The sequence below is a fragment of the Cadophora gregata genome, assembly GCF_030347475.1.
Source record: "Cadophora gregata isolate MNR1 chromosome Unknown scaffold_5, whole genome shotgun sequence".
Taxonomy (NCBI): domain Eukaryota; kingdom Fungi; phylum Ascomycota; class Leotiomycetes; order Helotiales; family Ploettnerulaceae; genus Cadophora; species Cadophora gregata.
Genome location: NW_026695928.1, coordinates 2,671,045 through 2,684,903, shown reverse-complemented (window position 1 = coordinate 2,684,903; position 13,859 = coordinate 2,671,045). Strand labels below are relative to the sequence as shown.

The window sequence follows — 13,859 nt, the reverse complement described above, 5'->3', positions numbered from 1 at the left end:
GACCCAGAATAAAAATTCTCATCAGTCTCTCCTCTGGATTTGTTCGACGTTGTGATGATTTGGTAGGTAGATCGAAAGATGGGGTTCTCGCGGTTTCACGTGACTCGTACCTGCTTCCATGTTTGTTGGTCAAAATGGGGACTTCCAGAGCGTACAACAACAGTACGTAGTAGTTTCTATCGGAAGTAAGGCCTAAAGCGCTGTGACCTGCCTGAGATACTGAGGTTGTGTTGCGGTAACTTACAAAGCATGTGCCTGTTAAGGGACTCCCACGGTTAAAGTCTTGATGTACACCAGAAATCTAGGACCTATAAAACTAAGTATCGCTGTACACAGATCAAAGATCTAGGGGCTACCTTATTAAGGAAGGGGGCATGCATATGGAACTACCACCTATTTTTACAATGGCACCGTAGTATCAAAAGGTCCTTACAAAGTCCCACGAACCGACCAGTCCCTGAACAAGATTTTAAGATATCTTGGTGTAGGATTATATCTGATACCGTTTAGATCCGAGTGAGGTTCGTGTTAATAACCATAATTAGCGTTTTGCTTATTTCATATAAGTTCCACCCGGTGCTTGAAGTCTGCGACGTCACGTGAGTTTAATATCCTGCTTGAGGATTCGTATGGTACCGAAGATCATTCAAGCATTATTGGTCTGAATTGCATTTCTTCTGTGTCATCTTTGCCTGTTACTGTACATTACTTGCTGCTACTGTGATAAAACGAAGTGTGCTCTTCTGCATCCTCAACGAACTGCTTCGCTTTGCTAGCGTTTTCCACCCTTCCCACTCTGCCCAGCGTTCCCACGTCCCCCCCGGCTTGCACCGCCGAGGAAGGTACCCAGCCAATCAATTGCAGTTAGCCATCCTGACCTCTGACTGTCCTGGATACTGTCTGCCTGATTACGCAGACCGACCAGACTTGAAGTGTACCTATCAATTGTGCGGATAACTTCCACCTCCTCTCGCGGATCTGGATGATCGGCCGGCCAGGTCGGCTCATTTCGTGCAAACAAACCCCAATGATAGACTGGTCGGTAGGACCCATTGGTCTCGCCTACATTGATCTGCAAATCGTGGAGACCGTTCCACAGATCGAGGTGCCATGCCTCGCCGAATGGGTTCGTCAAGAGTTCATAGTCTTCTTCCCAGGTTGTAGTGTCCCAATTACGGTCTCGAACCCTTTCCATAGCCTCGAGCAGAAGCCTCGTATATCGAACCAGGTTGTCCCTCGATATGCCGGGATAATCGTTGATAACAGGAGGATGGAACGATGCAGTTGCATCGGGGTCGCCCTCGCCTAGGATTCGTAGGACATCGTGGAGAGCTTCGACAATCTCTGCAGCTCCTTGGCGGAGGAGAGCAATGAGCCTTTTGTACTCGTCTGTGAGATGAACCTCCGTTCCGTCCTTGTTGCGTTTGACTGATTCCATTCCTTTCTGAGCTTTCTTGCAAGTTAGGACCCTTTGTCTCAGAAACACGTGAAAAGTGGACACACCTTATCTTGTAATAGAGCGATTTCAAGAATGGTGACTATCTTGCTTTCGAAGACTTTACCTTGTCCGAAGGGAGAAGTACCCTAAGATGTGATATCGCAAATATAGAGAATAGTAGGGAAAGAAAGGAGGAGGACAGATGTCAGTAGTTTAAATATGTAGGGCTGTGGAATGCAGAGTTCCAGAACAGCACTTAGTACATTACTTTCACCTACAATAAATAATTCAACAATAGGCGTCTCAGAGATCGAGGCTCAAATTGTTGGGCAATCCTTAATTGATAAATGATCAAAGAAGCAAATCGTGTTGCGCGTCACACAGTTTTTTGAGTCAATTTTCCTCCTTGCATCTAGTCGTCCACCCAAAACCGGAGCTCCCTCTCTGGATTCCATTTCAAATCATGCAATTCATCCAAAAGCAATACGAGAATCCAATCAAAACATACCCAACTGCAGCAGCACCTGCACTGAACTTTATAAAGCGATGAATTGATGAAAATGCCTCGCGCAATCCAATCAGCCTCGACCAACAATCTACAGGTCAGCGATCTATCTCCTTCGAGAAGGTGGTTTAGGCTATTCTCCAGGGGTTGCCCAGCCCCTTAGCGGAAGCTTAGGACAGAACAAGAAGGCGGGTAACAGGGGCACGGGCACTGTCAGCACGTTTTCGCTCGCTGTCCCCATCCGAGCCCGTCGCCACAGCGGAAGCCACCAATTGCTTGCTTTAAAGCTTGACGGTTGCGCCGAGAGCCTTCATCCAACTTGGCAGGTGGAGGGAAGCAGGTACTCCGGCTTTCTGCAGTGTTGCGGAGATCAATACCAGAAAGCAGATAGTACACCCCGCAGGATGGTGAGATGGTGCCACTGCAGGGTACAAAGCTATCCTGGATAGATGATTTCATCCCACTGTAGCTGTGATGATCCGGTTCATTTACCAGAGATCATCCAATAGCTCGGACTTGGGTCCGGTATAAAGAGCTATGCCCTCCTCCATTTTGGAGCTGTCTCTCCAGCCTGCTTCTCCTAGTCTTGTCTGCACTCATAACATTCATCATGCTGGGGGCTTCAATTCTGTTGACCATTGCCATTGCGGCCGAGGCCGTCTTGGGTAATCCCATTCAAGTACGCACTTCATATGCTGTGAAAGAGAAGCATTGGGTGCCGAAGCGATGGACCAAGATGGGTCGTGCGCCATCTGAGAAGATTATCAATCTGCAGATAGGTGTCAAACAAAGCAACTTTGGAGAGTTGGAACGTCACTTGAACGAAGGTATGTCAATATCCCAACTTGACAATTACCAAGCAAAGGTGTTCCAAGACTCAACTGCGACATTGAAGCTAAGCGAAAACAGTCTCTGACCCCGACCACCTTCGCTATGGCAAGCACCTCTCCCACGAGGAAGTCAACGACCTCATCAAGCCATCTGACGAGTCTTTGGATCTCCTGCACGAGTGGCTAGAGGCCAATGGCATCAAATACGCCTCATACAGTCCCGCAATGGACTGGGTCAACATCCAAGTCAATGTTTTGACTGCCGAGCGCCTCTTGGACACCGAATACCATGTCTACCAACATGATGATGGAACTGAGATTTACCGTGCACCAACATGGTCTCTTCCAAAGCATCTTCACGAGCATGTTGATGCCATCCAGCCTACTACTTCCTTCATGCGTGCTATCAAGAAGCGTGAGGTGGCTGCGGATGCTACGATTCCCTGGCCATACCCAGGTATCCACGAAGCCAGATCTCCTGCGTTGAGAAAGGTTTGCACTATAAACGGAACGACGCCGGATTGCGTGAGTATTAAATGCTCTCATTATTTCTTCGTTTGAGTTTTTGAATGTCTCGAGATTCTCTAGAGACATGGCTTGAGATTCCTCGGGCTCAGCCCCTCTCTCCAACCCCCGCCCTATAGCTTTGATATAGCGAACATTTGCTAACTACCCCGTTACCTACAGTTTGCAACACTCTACAAGACCAAAGGATATGTCCAAAAAGCCGCAGGAAAGAACCAAATTGGTTTCAACAATTTCTTGGGTGAAATTCCCATCCGGCCAGATACCAAGCTCTTCCTCCAAAAATACAAGCCAGACGCCGTATCTGGAGCAGCCAAGTTCAAATTCGTCAGCATCGACGGTGGGCCACAGCAAGATACAGCTCTCACACCCGAACAAGCCACAGAAGGCATCTCCGTCGAAGCCAACCTCGACGTCCAAACCATCATCGGCCTGACCTACCCCATGCCCGTCACAGCCTACACAACCGGTGGCGAGCCCCCTCAAATCCCAGACGAAGCAGCCGGCGACCCACCCGGAAACGAGCCCTACCTCACCTGGATCAACTACGTCCTCGCTCAAAAGAAGCTCCCCCAAGTCATCTCCACCAGCTACGGCGACGACGAGCAAACCGTCCCCCTCGACTACGCCAAGCGAGTCTGCAACGGCTTCGCACAACTCGGCGCCCGCGGAATCTCCATCCTCTTCTCCTCAGGCGACAGCGGAGCAGGCGACATCGCCGGCAACAACGCCACAGCATGCGTCTCCAATGACGGGAAGAACACTTTCAAATTCCTCGCCTCGTTCCCTCCATCCTGCCCTTACGTCACAGCCGTAGGAGCAACCCAAGGGTTCGAGCCCGAGACGTCTGCTTCCCGCCCTGCAAACGGCTATGGTCCAGATGGAAAGCTCCACGGCTACTACGCTTCTGGTTCCGGCTTCTCGGAATACTTCAAGCGCCCTTCGTACCAAGATAATGTTGTCCCTGCGTACGTGCGAGCCATGAAAGGCGAGCACAAAGGTCTTTTCAACCCTGAAGGGCGCGGATATCCCGATATTGCGGCACAAGGATTGTATTTCCACATCATCTGGAACTCGACGGATCGAATCATCTCTGGTACTAGTGCCTCGACGCCGTTGATGTCGAGTATTATTGCGTTGGTTAACGATGCGTTGATTGCGAAGGGGGAGCCGACGCTGGGTTTCTTGAATCCGTGGTTGTATAAGAAGGGGTATAAGGCGTTCACGGATATTACCGAAGGGTACAATGGGGGATGTAATACGACGGGCTTCCCTACTACAAAGGGTTGGGACGCCGTGACGGGTTTTGGTACCCCTATCTTTCCTGAACTGTTGAAGCAGGCTGGGTGTTCGTAGTGTTGTGGATTGAAAAGATATCCGGTGGGGATTTGGAATGATATTTGTAGTTCAATATTCTGCTCACAACAGAAAACGAATAAGAATTACATATATAAGCATGTAATCCAGCTTTTACTTATGAGTTCTAAAGCTTCCATTCGCGGATGACTCCATTAGAAATAAGGTCGTTGGGCATTCGATTGGGAACGTGGTGGATCTGCTTCTCGTGTGAAGACGACCGCGTCGCAGACCAATTCAAGCCAACTAGTGAAAGTGGAGAATCTGAATCCATAGCAATCAAATTTACACTATCCTTTTGGCTGTTTGCTATCCGTAATATATTCCGACTGGTGACAGTTGTTGACTTTCACAACTTTCCGTCTCCATCAAATTGACATTTCGCTTATTATTTACCTTCGCTTCGCTTCCCCTCCACAAGCGTTAAAACTTTCCCAACACTGCCCACAAGGACTTGGCTGCTTTGAAGAATTTCTGGAGTTTCGCAGTTCCAGACTATTGGCAGTATAGTCCTTGGTGGAGTATTATCTTTAAAAGACGATTCTGTTCAGGTTAATTACGAGCCTCTTAGAGCACGATACAATACAATAAAATAAACGAGTATTGCCAAAATAGAAGTAACCCTTATCCATCAACATCTTGTAACTATTCTATTTGCAGAATTTCTATTATAGACATTGATGAACGACCGACTATTTGAGGATCCGACCATGTCACTACTGTTGGCTAGTGGTCAATAGCTAGTATACAAAGCTTTCTTAAGTGAAGTAGCCCCTCTGGGTGATGCAATACCTAGGGGACTACATCCTTCACATGCCTTTTGCTGCCTGTAATCCTTGTGATGTGGAACCATTCAGCGTACCACTAAAGTTCTCATCACCGAAACTGACCCGGACTCAGCGTTAGAAGAGATCGTCGCCTTAATGTTCGGACAGAAGATTATTGAGGCCCCTTTCTTGAAATATCGGCTCTTTACTCCGTACATGCATATATCCGTCATTCATCTCTGGTGTCCCTTGGTGCCCTTCAAAGCAGGTAGTATATAGGCGACGGATCCGAATCCTTTGTGTCGAGTCAAATCTTCTCGAAAGGTTTTCGTCTTGTGGGTCCTCTGCAAATTCTTACCGTCCCATTCCGCTACACAATAACCCTGTGCAATGTGTCTCGGCTCTAACCTTTTGATTTCCAGAACTCCTGGTCCACCGTCTGTCGAAAATCTCAGGTCCTCCCATTCCTCGCTTGGGTGTAGGAGTCGCGCTACATGGGGAATTCTCCATTCCGCAGCTTTCCCGGACTTCGCGCGCTTTGCTTCGATCAGGAGTCGGGTTTCTAAGACCGGCACATGATCGTCTTGGAATCTGTCGATTTCTCTGCAAGTTCGGCCTGACGGGATCCCGGTGGCAGACAAACAAGTATTGGTAATGACAGCCATAGGCATTGTCTCGAAACTATCATTGAATATTTCCAGCCAAGGACATAGCATTAGCTTTGAGGGAAGTTCAACATTGTAATATTGTCCCTCCTCGAACCACAATGCGTTCAGACTCTGGGTGCTGAAGTTCCTTCTATCAAGGATCCCCAGACAGCCTCGGATAAAGCGGTTGATATCTTCACGCCAGGAGAGGTTCTTCTCGTAGGCATCAGCGAAGGCTTCTGTATCGCATCGCTCGAATATGCCATTCATCGTCTGGAGGCACATTTGGTTTTTCCAGAAGAATTTCTCAAAGTGGTCCCTCAAAGTAGACGTCATCATCAGTTGGATAAGTGAAATCCGTCTCGCGTTTCCAGTACAGGCCGATATCTCAAGGCCATATAGGTTGCCGAGCCATTGCACGACATCGACTGTAGGATCGACCAGTACTTGGGCAAACAATGTTTGCCAAGGATGCGCAGACTTTTTAAATGGCCCGTCTCTTACTGAATATGTTCTTCGATACCGACGTAGATTTTTTATACTGAACCATTTTTCCGGCGACCTTGAGTCCAAATAACTCACATTCACCCCAGTCAGGTGTCCAATCCCGGCGACTTGATCGTTCTTCAATTTTAGACTGCAGGATGAGTTTTCCACCAGCGACTGTGGGCCAGCGCGGCCAGTGTTGCTTGGAACTTCCCCCTTCTGCCTTGTCGAACGCAGCCGTAGACCCGATCTCTCCTCCTCGGGTCTGAAGGCCGTTGCAGAAGTTTCCCAGAAGTCAGTTCTAACAAGACTATCATCGTGTTCACGGTGTAAACTGGCAGCGCGCTGAAATAAATCCTGGTCGCCATCCTCTTCCCTCGTAGGATTGTGATTTCGAATCGCGAGCTGGACCTTTCTAGTCATGCGCGATGCGATTTGACAGATCGCAGAAAGAGCAAGCCAGCTGAAAACTTGTAAATTGATGGCCCACATCCATATGCAGGCATTGCTGTGCGTCTTGACCTCAGTAGCTCCTAGCAGCTGTCCTGTCAGTGTTCGGCGATACAAAGTACCGTTCAGAGATTTGAATTCCTTGTAAAAAGGTGGTGGACGAAGATTCTGGCCGGCTGCGGCGAGACATTGAGCGTCCGCCTGAGCTTTGCCCTAGCTTCATGTCAGCCCTTGCGCCGTTGATAGGTTGAGTATACTAAACTAGCATGAAGACGTACAGCATCTGATTGGCAATACAAGATGTAGTCTTTTGTAGCAGTCCAAATCGTAACTTCAAACACCTCGTAGGCCAAGACGGTGGTAGTTGCGAATGTCACAATAGCGATAACTATTCCAACGGGCCCACAATCCCAACAGGCTAAGAACTTGATACATCGCATGACTGGACTTAGATTTGCTAAACACAGTCAGTATCAACCCCTATAGACAGGAGGAAAAGATGCTGCCAACTCTGCGGCTCCTGACGAGGCTGTCGATTCAGCGCTCTCATGGCACGTCGGCCTTGTAGGGGTGATGTGAGCCATGCATCAGGATCAGCATGAACACGATTCCGTTCGTTAGGAGTCACCCTTTGCAACTCTAACGGACTAGAAGGTGGCGCCATGACTAGAGGAAACAGCAAACCTTTGTACACGGCGCAGAAGCTGCCTGAGAGATATACAAATGGAGGGATATGGGGATTGCCTGCGACAAAGCCTCCAGGGCGCAGCCCACTGGGGCTCAGCCTCATCATCACGGATTTTCAGATTTATCAGTCGAGGGGTTGATTGGTTTGTGTAACTTCACTTCCAATCTATTGGTTGCGAAAGCCGCGCCGCGACGAGGAAACATCCTGAGCCACTGGAAGCTTTCCATGCTGGTTATGTGATTGTGGAAAGGGTGCGCAGGAAATATGGAGATGTTGGCGCAAACTTGGGACGAACTTCGAACGTAAAAGTACTGTAGAAATTACCATGCTCCTACGATGGTGTTTGTCATGCTGAGTTGAAATGTATTCTACGAATTGATGGAGCCGGGGGTGGGGATGTGGGGCAGGATGATTGACAGAGGCTGTGGAGAACACTTGTAGGTTTTCGGGGATCGGGAACCGGCCTGTAACCAGGAGTAAGTGAAATGAGATTGGGATATCGCATTGTTACCATGAAGAGAGGCAAAGAATATAACAGTCTCAGAATTTCGCAAGTTTGAGATGGCACATTTCCGATCGCGGAGAACTCCATCTATATTTTACATACTTAAGCTCCTATCAATGCTCGCCCATAATCCCCTCTATTTGGCAGTCTGTTGACTGTATGAATATGGCACCTCGCAGGTGTTGTGTTTGTCAAGAAGACTAAAAAAATGTTAGCACGTCCCCATAGAAACATTCTTGACTGTCTCTCGTGAATCAGAGCTGGGGGTTGGAACCTACTTCCACAGTGAAAATCCAGCTCCATGAAGGCAACTGGGCTGTGGATCCGATAATAATACGGATCTTCCTCTCCAAATTCCCCGATCCAAGCAAAATAGGTCTCATTCAAGTGCTTCTTGAAAAGTGATAATCGATGTTGTAGAACTGCGTCCGGATAGTATTCGTTGAAGGCTTTGAACAGATTGATGATCGATTCCTGCTTGTCTGCTGGGAATTCTGAGACGGGACAACCTTCTGTTGACTGTATTAGCGATGGTCTCTCTACTTGAATTGCTTATTCACCATAAGGCACGACTCTGTTATCCTGTCGAGCACCACCAAGATGTCTCTCGTCAAATGGGTTCCATCTATCAGCAGGCAAGCTCTTCCCATCCATTCCCTGGCTCAAAGTGGCCTTGTCTTGTAGCTCCTTCGGAAGGGTTTGCATTAACTTCAAGCTCTCCAACTCCTCTGCCCGGAACAGCCTCAATCCTGCATGAGGACCTTCGTCAATTCTATCTGGCTCTGCACCCATGAATGTTGGCCCGATAACCATCCTCCTTCCCAGAAACACAACATTGAGACACAGATGATGCCCGAAAAAAGTATATCCCCATGGCGAGGTAAGTGATGGAGTTCCAAAGAGTCTGAAATTGAAAGAATGCTCGTTGAGGACTCTCTTGCCGTTTACTAGGTGTCCCAAGAAGTCGTTTGTGAGGCAGCATCCAAGGATCTTCTCGTATCCCTTGGGAGATGAGGAGGCTTTGAGGATGGAGTGAATAGTAGTTTGGATTTTCGGGGAACATTCGTCGAGTCGGAGACCACCTGCAGTTTGATTAGTAGAATTCTTCATGAATTGGATTTGTGCAACATACCTGGGTTCATGTATAGCTCTGGATTCGACCACAATCGAAAATCATCGTCCGTAACTTCACCACAATGCACTGCCTTCTTCTCCTCCTCGCTCAGCACTCCCATAAGTTCCGCAACTTTGGCAGCAACCTCCTCAGTAGGCGCCCCTTCATCTTCCGCATATGTATACAATCCCTCTCTTACCTTCCCATCGCTTGTGAATCCCTTATATGGCTCCAAATTCTTCTTCTCCAACCGATTGATCAACCAAGCGGGAGCTTCAATCTGCCTCCTCGATTCGCACCAGCTCAACGCATCATGATTTTCTATTCCAGCAATTCGCGGATGGCCCGGAGAGGGAATTATGTCGCGGAAGGGGACTGCGGCATCGGATCGAGGCTTGGTGGGGTCGTTCGATTGGAGATATCCGGAGGTTTGAGGAGCTGCCATTTTTGCTTGCTGCTAGTTATTATCAAGGTAAGCTGTCACAACTTTGTGCAATGGGAGGATAGAGACAAAGATAGGAAAATATGGATAGAGAGATAGGGAGAATATCAAGCTGGATTAGTATTTCTCTAGCATACATAAGGTTCGGTGTGGACGCTGGAAATACCCGATGTGGACAATTGACGGTTGAGAGTTCGGGATATCTGGAGAGAGGGGATGTGGGGAAGAGCAGTCCGTCAGGTGATGTCCCACCACATTGTGCCTCTGCCCCGCCGGATTTGCCTTTCTCCCCCCGTAATTTTTCCTTTCAGCCTATCAAAGGGACAAGCCCTGATGTGATGCCGCTTAAACATCTCTGGTTCCTCAATTCGGAGGTGGATGGAGGGGTAGCGGGGTTACGTTGATGTGGACGCCGTCTCGGCTTTAGGTTTCGTTGACCACATATCTCTTCTCAACTATCATCAATTTTCATCACAGCCATATTATCTGTATACTCAAACAATATGTCTATTCCATCATTTGGTCGTAAGTACTGAGTACATAGTAAAGAAGCATCAGGCGAGTTGACAACTCATGAATAGGTCTTGTCCGCTTCATCCCGAAGTCGGGAAAGGATATTCTCATCGGAGAGCCAACTGACAAGAATGTCGATGTTGGAGCTGCTACTCTGGCCGGGAAAGATGTTGAAGTCACAGTCTTCAGTGGAACATCGGTTTTGAGTCCAGGAAGCTCAACTGGCAAGACCGAAGTGATCGGAAAGGTCCTCTCGCCTTTAGCTGAACCAGAAGTGGGTACCATCAGATGTATCGGATTGAACGTATGTACTTTCGCCTAAGGAAACAATTGGATGGCGATTAACATTTTCAGTATGTGCAACACGCACGAGAAGCCAAGATGCAAATCCCAGATGTCCCAGTCTTGTTCACCAAACCCTCAACTGCACTTGCAGACCCGTACCCAGCACCAACCATCATTCCCAAGCACACGCTCAAAGACGACTCATGTGATTTCGAATCGGAGCTCGTCATTGTGATTGGCAAGAAGTGCAAGAATGTTTCTGAATCCTCCGCTCTTGACTATGTCCTTGGATATACAGCTTCCAACGACGTCAGCAGCCGAACCAGCCAGTTCGCTCAGAGCCAGTGGGGTTTCAGCAAAGGCTTTGATGGCGCATGCCCGATCGGCCCTGTATTGGTGTCAAAGGAATTAATTCCTGATGTTGGGAAGTTGAAGTTGAGAGGGTTGAAGAATGGAAAAGTCTTGCAGAATTGTGGACTGGAGTAGGGACATCCCCTCTCATGCTGAACAGAGAATGCTAACCATCAACCAGTGACTTGATTTTCTCCGTACCAAAGATCGTATCCTTCCTCTCGCAAGGAACAACTTTGAACCCTGGAACGATCATCTTGACCGGAACTCCAGCTGGTGTTGGATTTAGTTTCTCGCCGAAAGAATATCTTCACGACGGAGACCAGTTTGCTGTCGAGATCCTGCCGTATATTGGCACTTTGGTTACAAATTTCGAGGCGGAGAAATAGATAGCAAGTATATAGAATCATTATGACTTATTCTTGTTCTCCTAAGCAGTTGACAGAGCAAAGATAGCACAAATGCAACGCGGCAATACATTTTTGCCCGAGCCAGTAGTAATCACGTGTTAGTCAGCAGACTTTCTCGTCGAACAAACAACACTTCTCCACAGCCGCCAGCCACAACCAAGCAGCGAAAATCCCTCCAAGCAATCTTATAATAAACAAGCACCATCACGACATCGCCATCTCGGAAATAAATTCCGCTTGGCCACAGCCTCTCAAGCGAAGGAGGCGCCGAGGAGTTAGCGTGTCCAGTAGTGCTGACGAAAATAGCAATGCACCTCTAAGCGCGGTATCAAGCCACCTCCATGGACATAACAACCTCCTATCCATGAAAGCCACCCACACATTCGAATACAGCGCTCTATCTTGCCTGCTCATGATAGTAAGATTGCAGGGCAGATACCCATCTTTCGGCGCGATCTGTTAAAACCACCCTATCTACGAGCGGGATGGAGGGCCGGGATATAAACGCGGTGCATTATCCTAAATCCGGAACCTACTGCACGTCAATCCTTCTTACTGCACCTGCTCCCGCTAGATCAAGCAAGAAACCAAGTTCCTGATATAATATTTACAGTAAAGTTCTGCTTTTTATGGGCCTGCATGTATGTATGTATGTATGTATGTATGTATGTATGGATGCTCCAGGATCAGATATATGCACTGCAAGCATCTCATCACACATGGGCCAGGGTCACCGCATCTTACATGTTCATCCATCCATCCTTCTTCTGTCTGCACCTGGTACGTACCAGAGTTACTGATCTGCGGCTCGACGACCCTTCCTTCGCCATGCCTCCTTGATGCGCACCGAGCTGGCCTATGATGTCTTTGCTTGCACCAGAGATGGCAGTTGAAATCGTCGTCTATATTAGATGCGATAAGAGATGTTCAGCGTCGAAGCTGGGCTGGGCCGCAATATGGGAGCAATTGTTCTTGCACATTTTTCAGACTTGGTCTCTTCAATTTGGCCTACTGCTTTCTTCCTGCATGTGTTCAAGTGAGTTCGAAGTCATGAAGTAAGTGCCGTACCCGGCTTGATATCATTCCTGCACTACACTGCATGTTAGATTTGACGAGCGGGAGAAGTGAATGGGACGAATTCAAGTCTGCGAGCCTACGCACGAGTTTATGTAGATGGTTTCTAGAGCTTGAGTTTTGCTTTTTAAGGCATGCCATCCTCACCCGTATCGAGCTTGTGGCTAGTGTTCTATGCTTCAAGGCAAGATCTGCGTTATTCAGCTGGACTAGTTCCTCAACTCTGCCGTCCTCCATTATGTACCGAAGTCCTAATCTAGCTTGTTTATCCCGTTTTCTTTCGAAGGAGAGCCTTGCAATGGCAGCTGAGCTCTAGAAACTATTTCGAAGGAGATGTAATAAGTGCCGAATCGGAAGTATCATCCCGCCGAATCCCCTCTCAAGTTGATATCACGTTTTCCATGCTAAATAATTCGCAATTTGTCCCAATTCAAAATTTATTTCTCACTTGTTTCTGTCGCATTCAATCCGAATTCCCGAAGAATTAAACGCGTGTCCTGCAGACTCAGTCATCCTCACATACACCACCATCTCTCGCCTTTACCCGCCGAAAGACAGTAAGCCGTCGCTTACAACGGTAAACAAAGACCCGGCTGACACTTCCGTCAGTTCTCTCTATCAATGAGCGAATCGGGTAATGCTGTCCAGACGTTTGGCGAAGGGGGCTCATCTCCTCGCATGCGGCGTATGTGTCTGGCCCCCAAGCCGCAAGCGGGTACTCCCTTTACCCGGTCAGCGGTTATGCTTGGTAGGGGCGAAGAGACTATGCAGACGAGCCGGCTTGACAGTGAGTAAGTGGACTTTGTAATGAAATGTTTCGAGAAGTGCTGCACACCTGCGTCTTTCTATCACTTATTTGAGATGGTTGCATTGACTGCACGCCGCGCATTGGACTTGCAGACAGACTCCTGTGGACCCGAGATATGGAAACGCTCTTCCAATTGCCCTAAGCGATGCTCTACGATGACCAGACCATTGGTAAACATGGACAGCTCTTACAGTATGACAAAAGTGCTGATATAGCATAATAGCGGCGCTCTCATCAACATTTCTGTATTGAGTCATTTGACTAGAACTTGTGTTTTACAAAGCGAGATTGGGGCAGTAGAGATTCTTAGTTACATTTAATACAACAAGTGGTATCATCTTAATCGCATTCTGCTGGGACGTGCTCAATCAATTGGACCAAGATATCTAAGCGAGGTATGCGAAGCGGGAAGAAGACCACGAGTGCAGAAGCCTCGCAGTTAAACGTAACGGCAGCATCATGCAAGTGGAGATATGTTGCCTTTGTTCTAGAACTCCCACTTACCTGCAATGACAATGGCAGAAAATCTTTGTCAAAGACAGCTCTACAGACAAGCTTTGCGAAGGAAATAAATGCTACGAAGTCGGGAAAAGCTCATAGAGGGAAAATCTAAGAAGTCTATCACATGTCCCCTCTCACACCCGCTGGCACCATCAAGCGTATCT

The 13,859-nt window shown here is 48.0% G+C and overlaps 5 protein-coding genes across 5 annotated transcripts; 2 read left to right on the top strand and 3 right to left on the bottom strand.

The window, feature by feature from the left end:
* Positions 1-659: 659 nt before the first annotated feature.
* ONS95_011649 (uncharacterized protein) lies at positions 660-2,208 on the bottom strand. Its single transcript, XM_058505276.1, has one exon. The coding sequence runs from the start codon at positions 1,436-1,438 to the stop codon at positions 773-775; it is 666 nt and encodes a 221-aa protein (XP_058359833.1). The 5' UTR covers positions 1,439-2,208; the 3' UTR covers positions 660-772.
* Positions 2,209-2,251: 43 nt separating this feature from the next.
* On the top strand, positions 2,252-5,020 carry ONS95_011648 (uncharacterized protein). Its single transcript, XM_058505275.1, has 3 exons — positions 2,252-2,770; positions 2,853-3,298; positions 3,461-5,020. Exons 1-3 carry the CDS (start codon positions 2,554-2,556, stop codon positions 4,652-4,654), a joined length of 1,857 nt encoding a protein of 618 aa, XP_058359832.1. The 5' UTR covers positions 2,252-2,553; the 3' UTR covers positions 4,655-5,020.
* Positions 5,021-5,654: 634 nt separating this feature from the next.
* Positions 5,655-7,668, bottom strand: ONS95_011647 (uncharacterized protein; the record flags this gene model as incomplete). Its single annotated transcript, XM_058505274.1, has 3 exons — positions 5,655-7,217; positions 7,283-7,461; positions 7,515-7,668. 3 exons carry the CDS (start codon positions 7,666-7,668, stop codon positions 5,655-5,657), a joined length of 1,896 nt encoding a protein of 631 aa, XP_058359831.1.
* Positions 7,669-8,299: 631 nt separating this feature from the next.
* On the bottom strand, positions 8,300-9,756 carry ONS95_011646 (uncharacterized protein; the record flags this gene model as incomplete). The annotated part of the gene is made up of 4 exons (XM_058505273.1): positions 8,300-8,397; positions 8,476-8,709; positions 8,758-9,279; positions 9,330-9,756. 4 exons carry the CDS (start codon positions 9,754-9,756, stop codon positions 8,300-8,302), a joined length of 1,281 nt encoding a protein of 426 aa, XP_058359830.1.
* A 500-nt stretch (positions 9,757-10,256) lies between these two features.
* Positions 10,257-13,520, top strand: ONS95_011645 (uncharacterized protein; the record flags this gene model as incomplete). The annotated part of the gene is made up of 6 exons (XM_058505272.1): positions 10,257-10,278; positions 10,335-10,570; positions 10,621-11,033; positions 11,084-11,298; positions 11,355-13,364; positions 13,418-13,520. 4 exons carry the CDS (start codon positions 10,257-10,259, stop codon positions 11,289-11,291), a joined length of 879 nt encoding a protein of 292 aa, XP_058359829.1. The 3' UTR covers positions 11,292-11,298; positions 11,355-13,364; positions 13,418-13,520.
* Between the last annotated feature and the right edge of the window lie 339 nt (positions 13,521-13,859).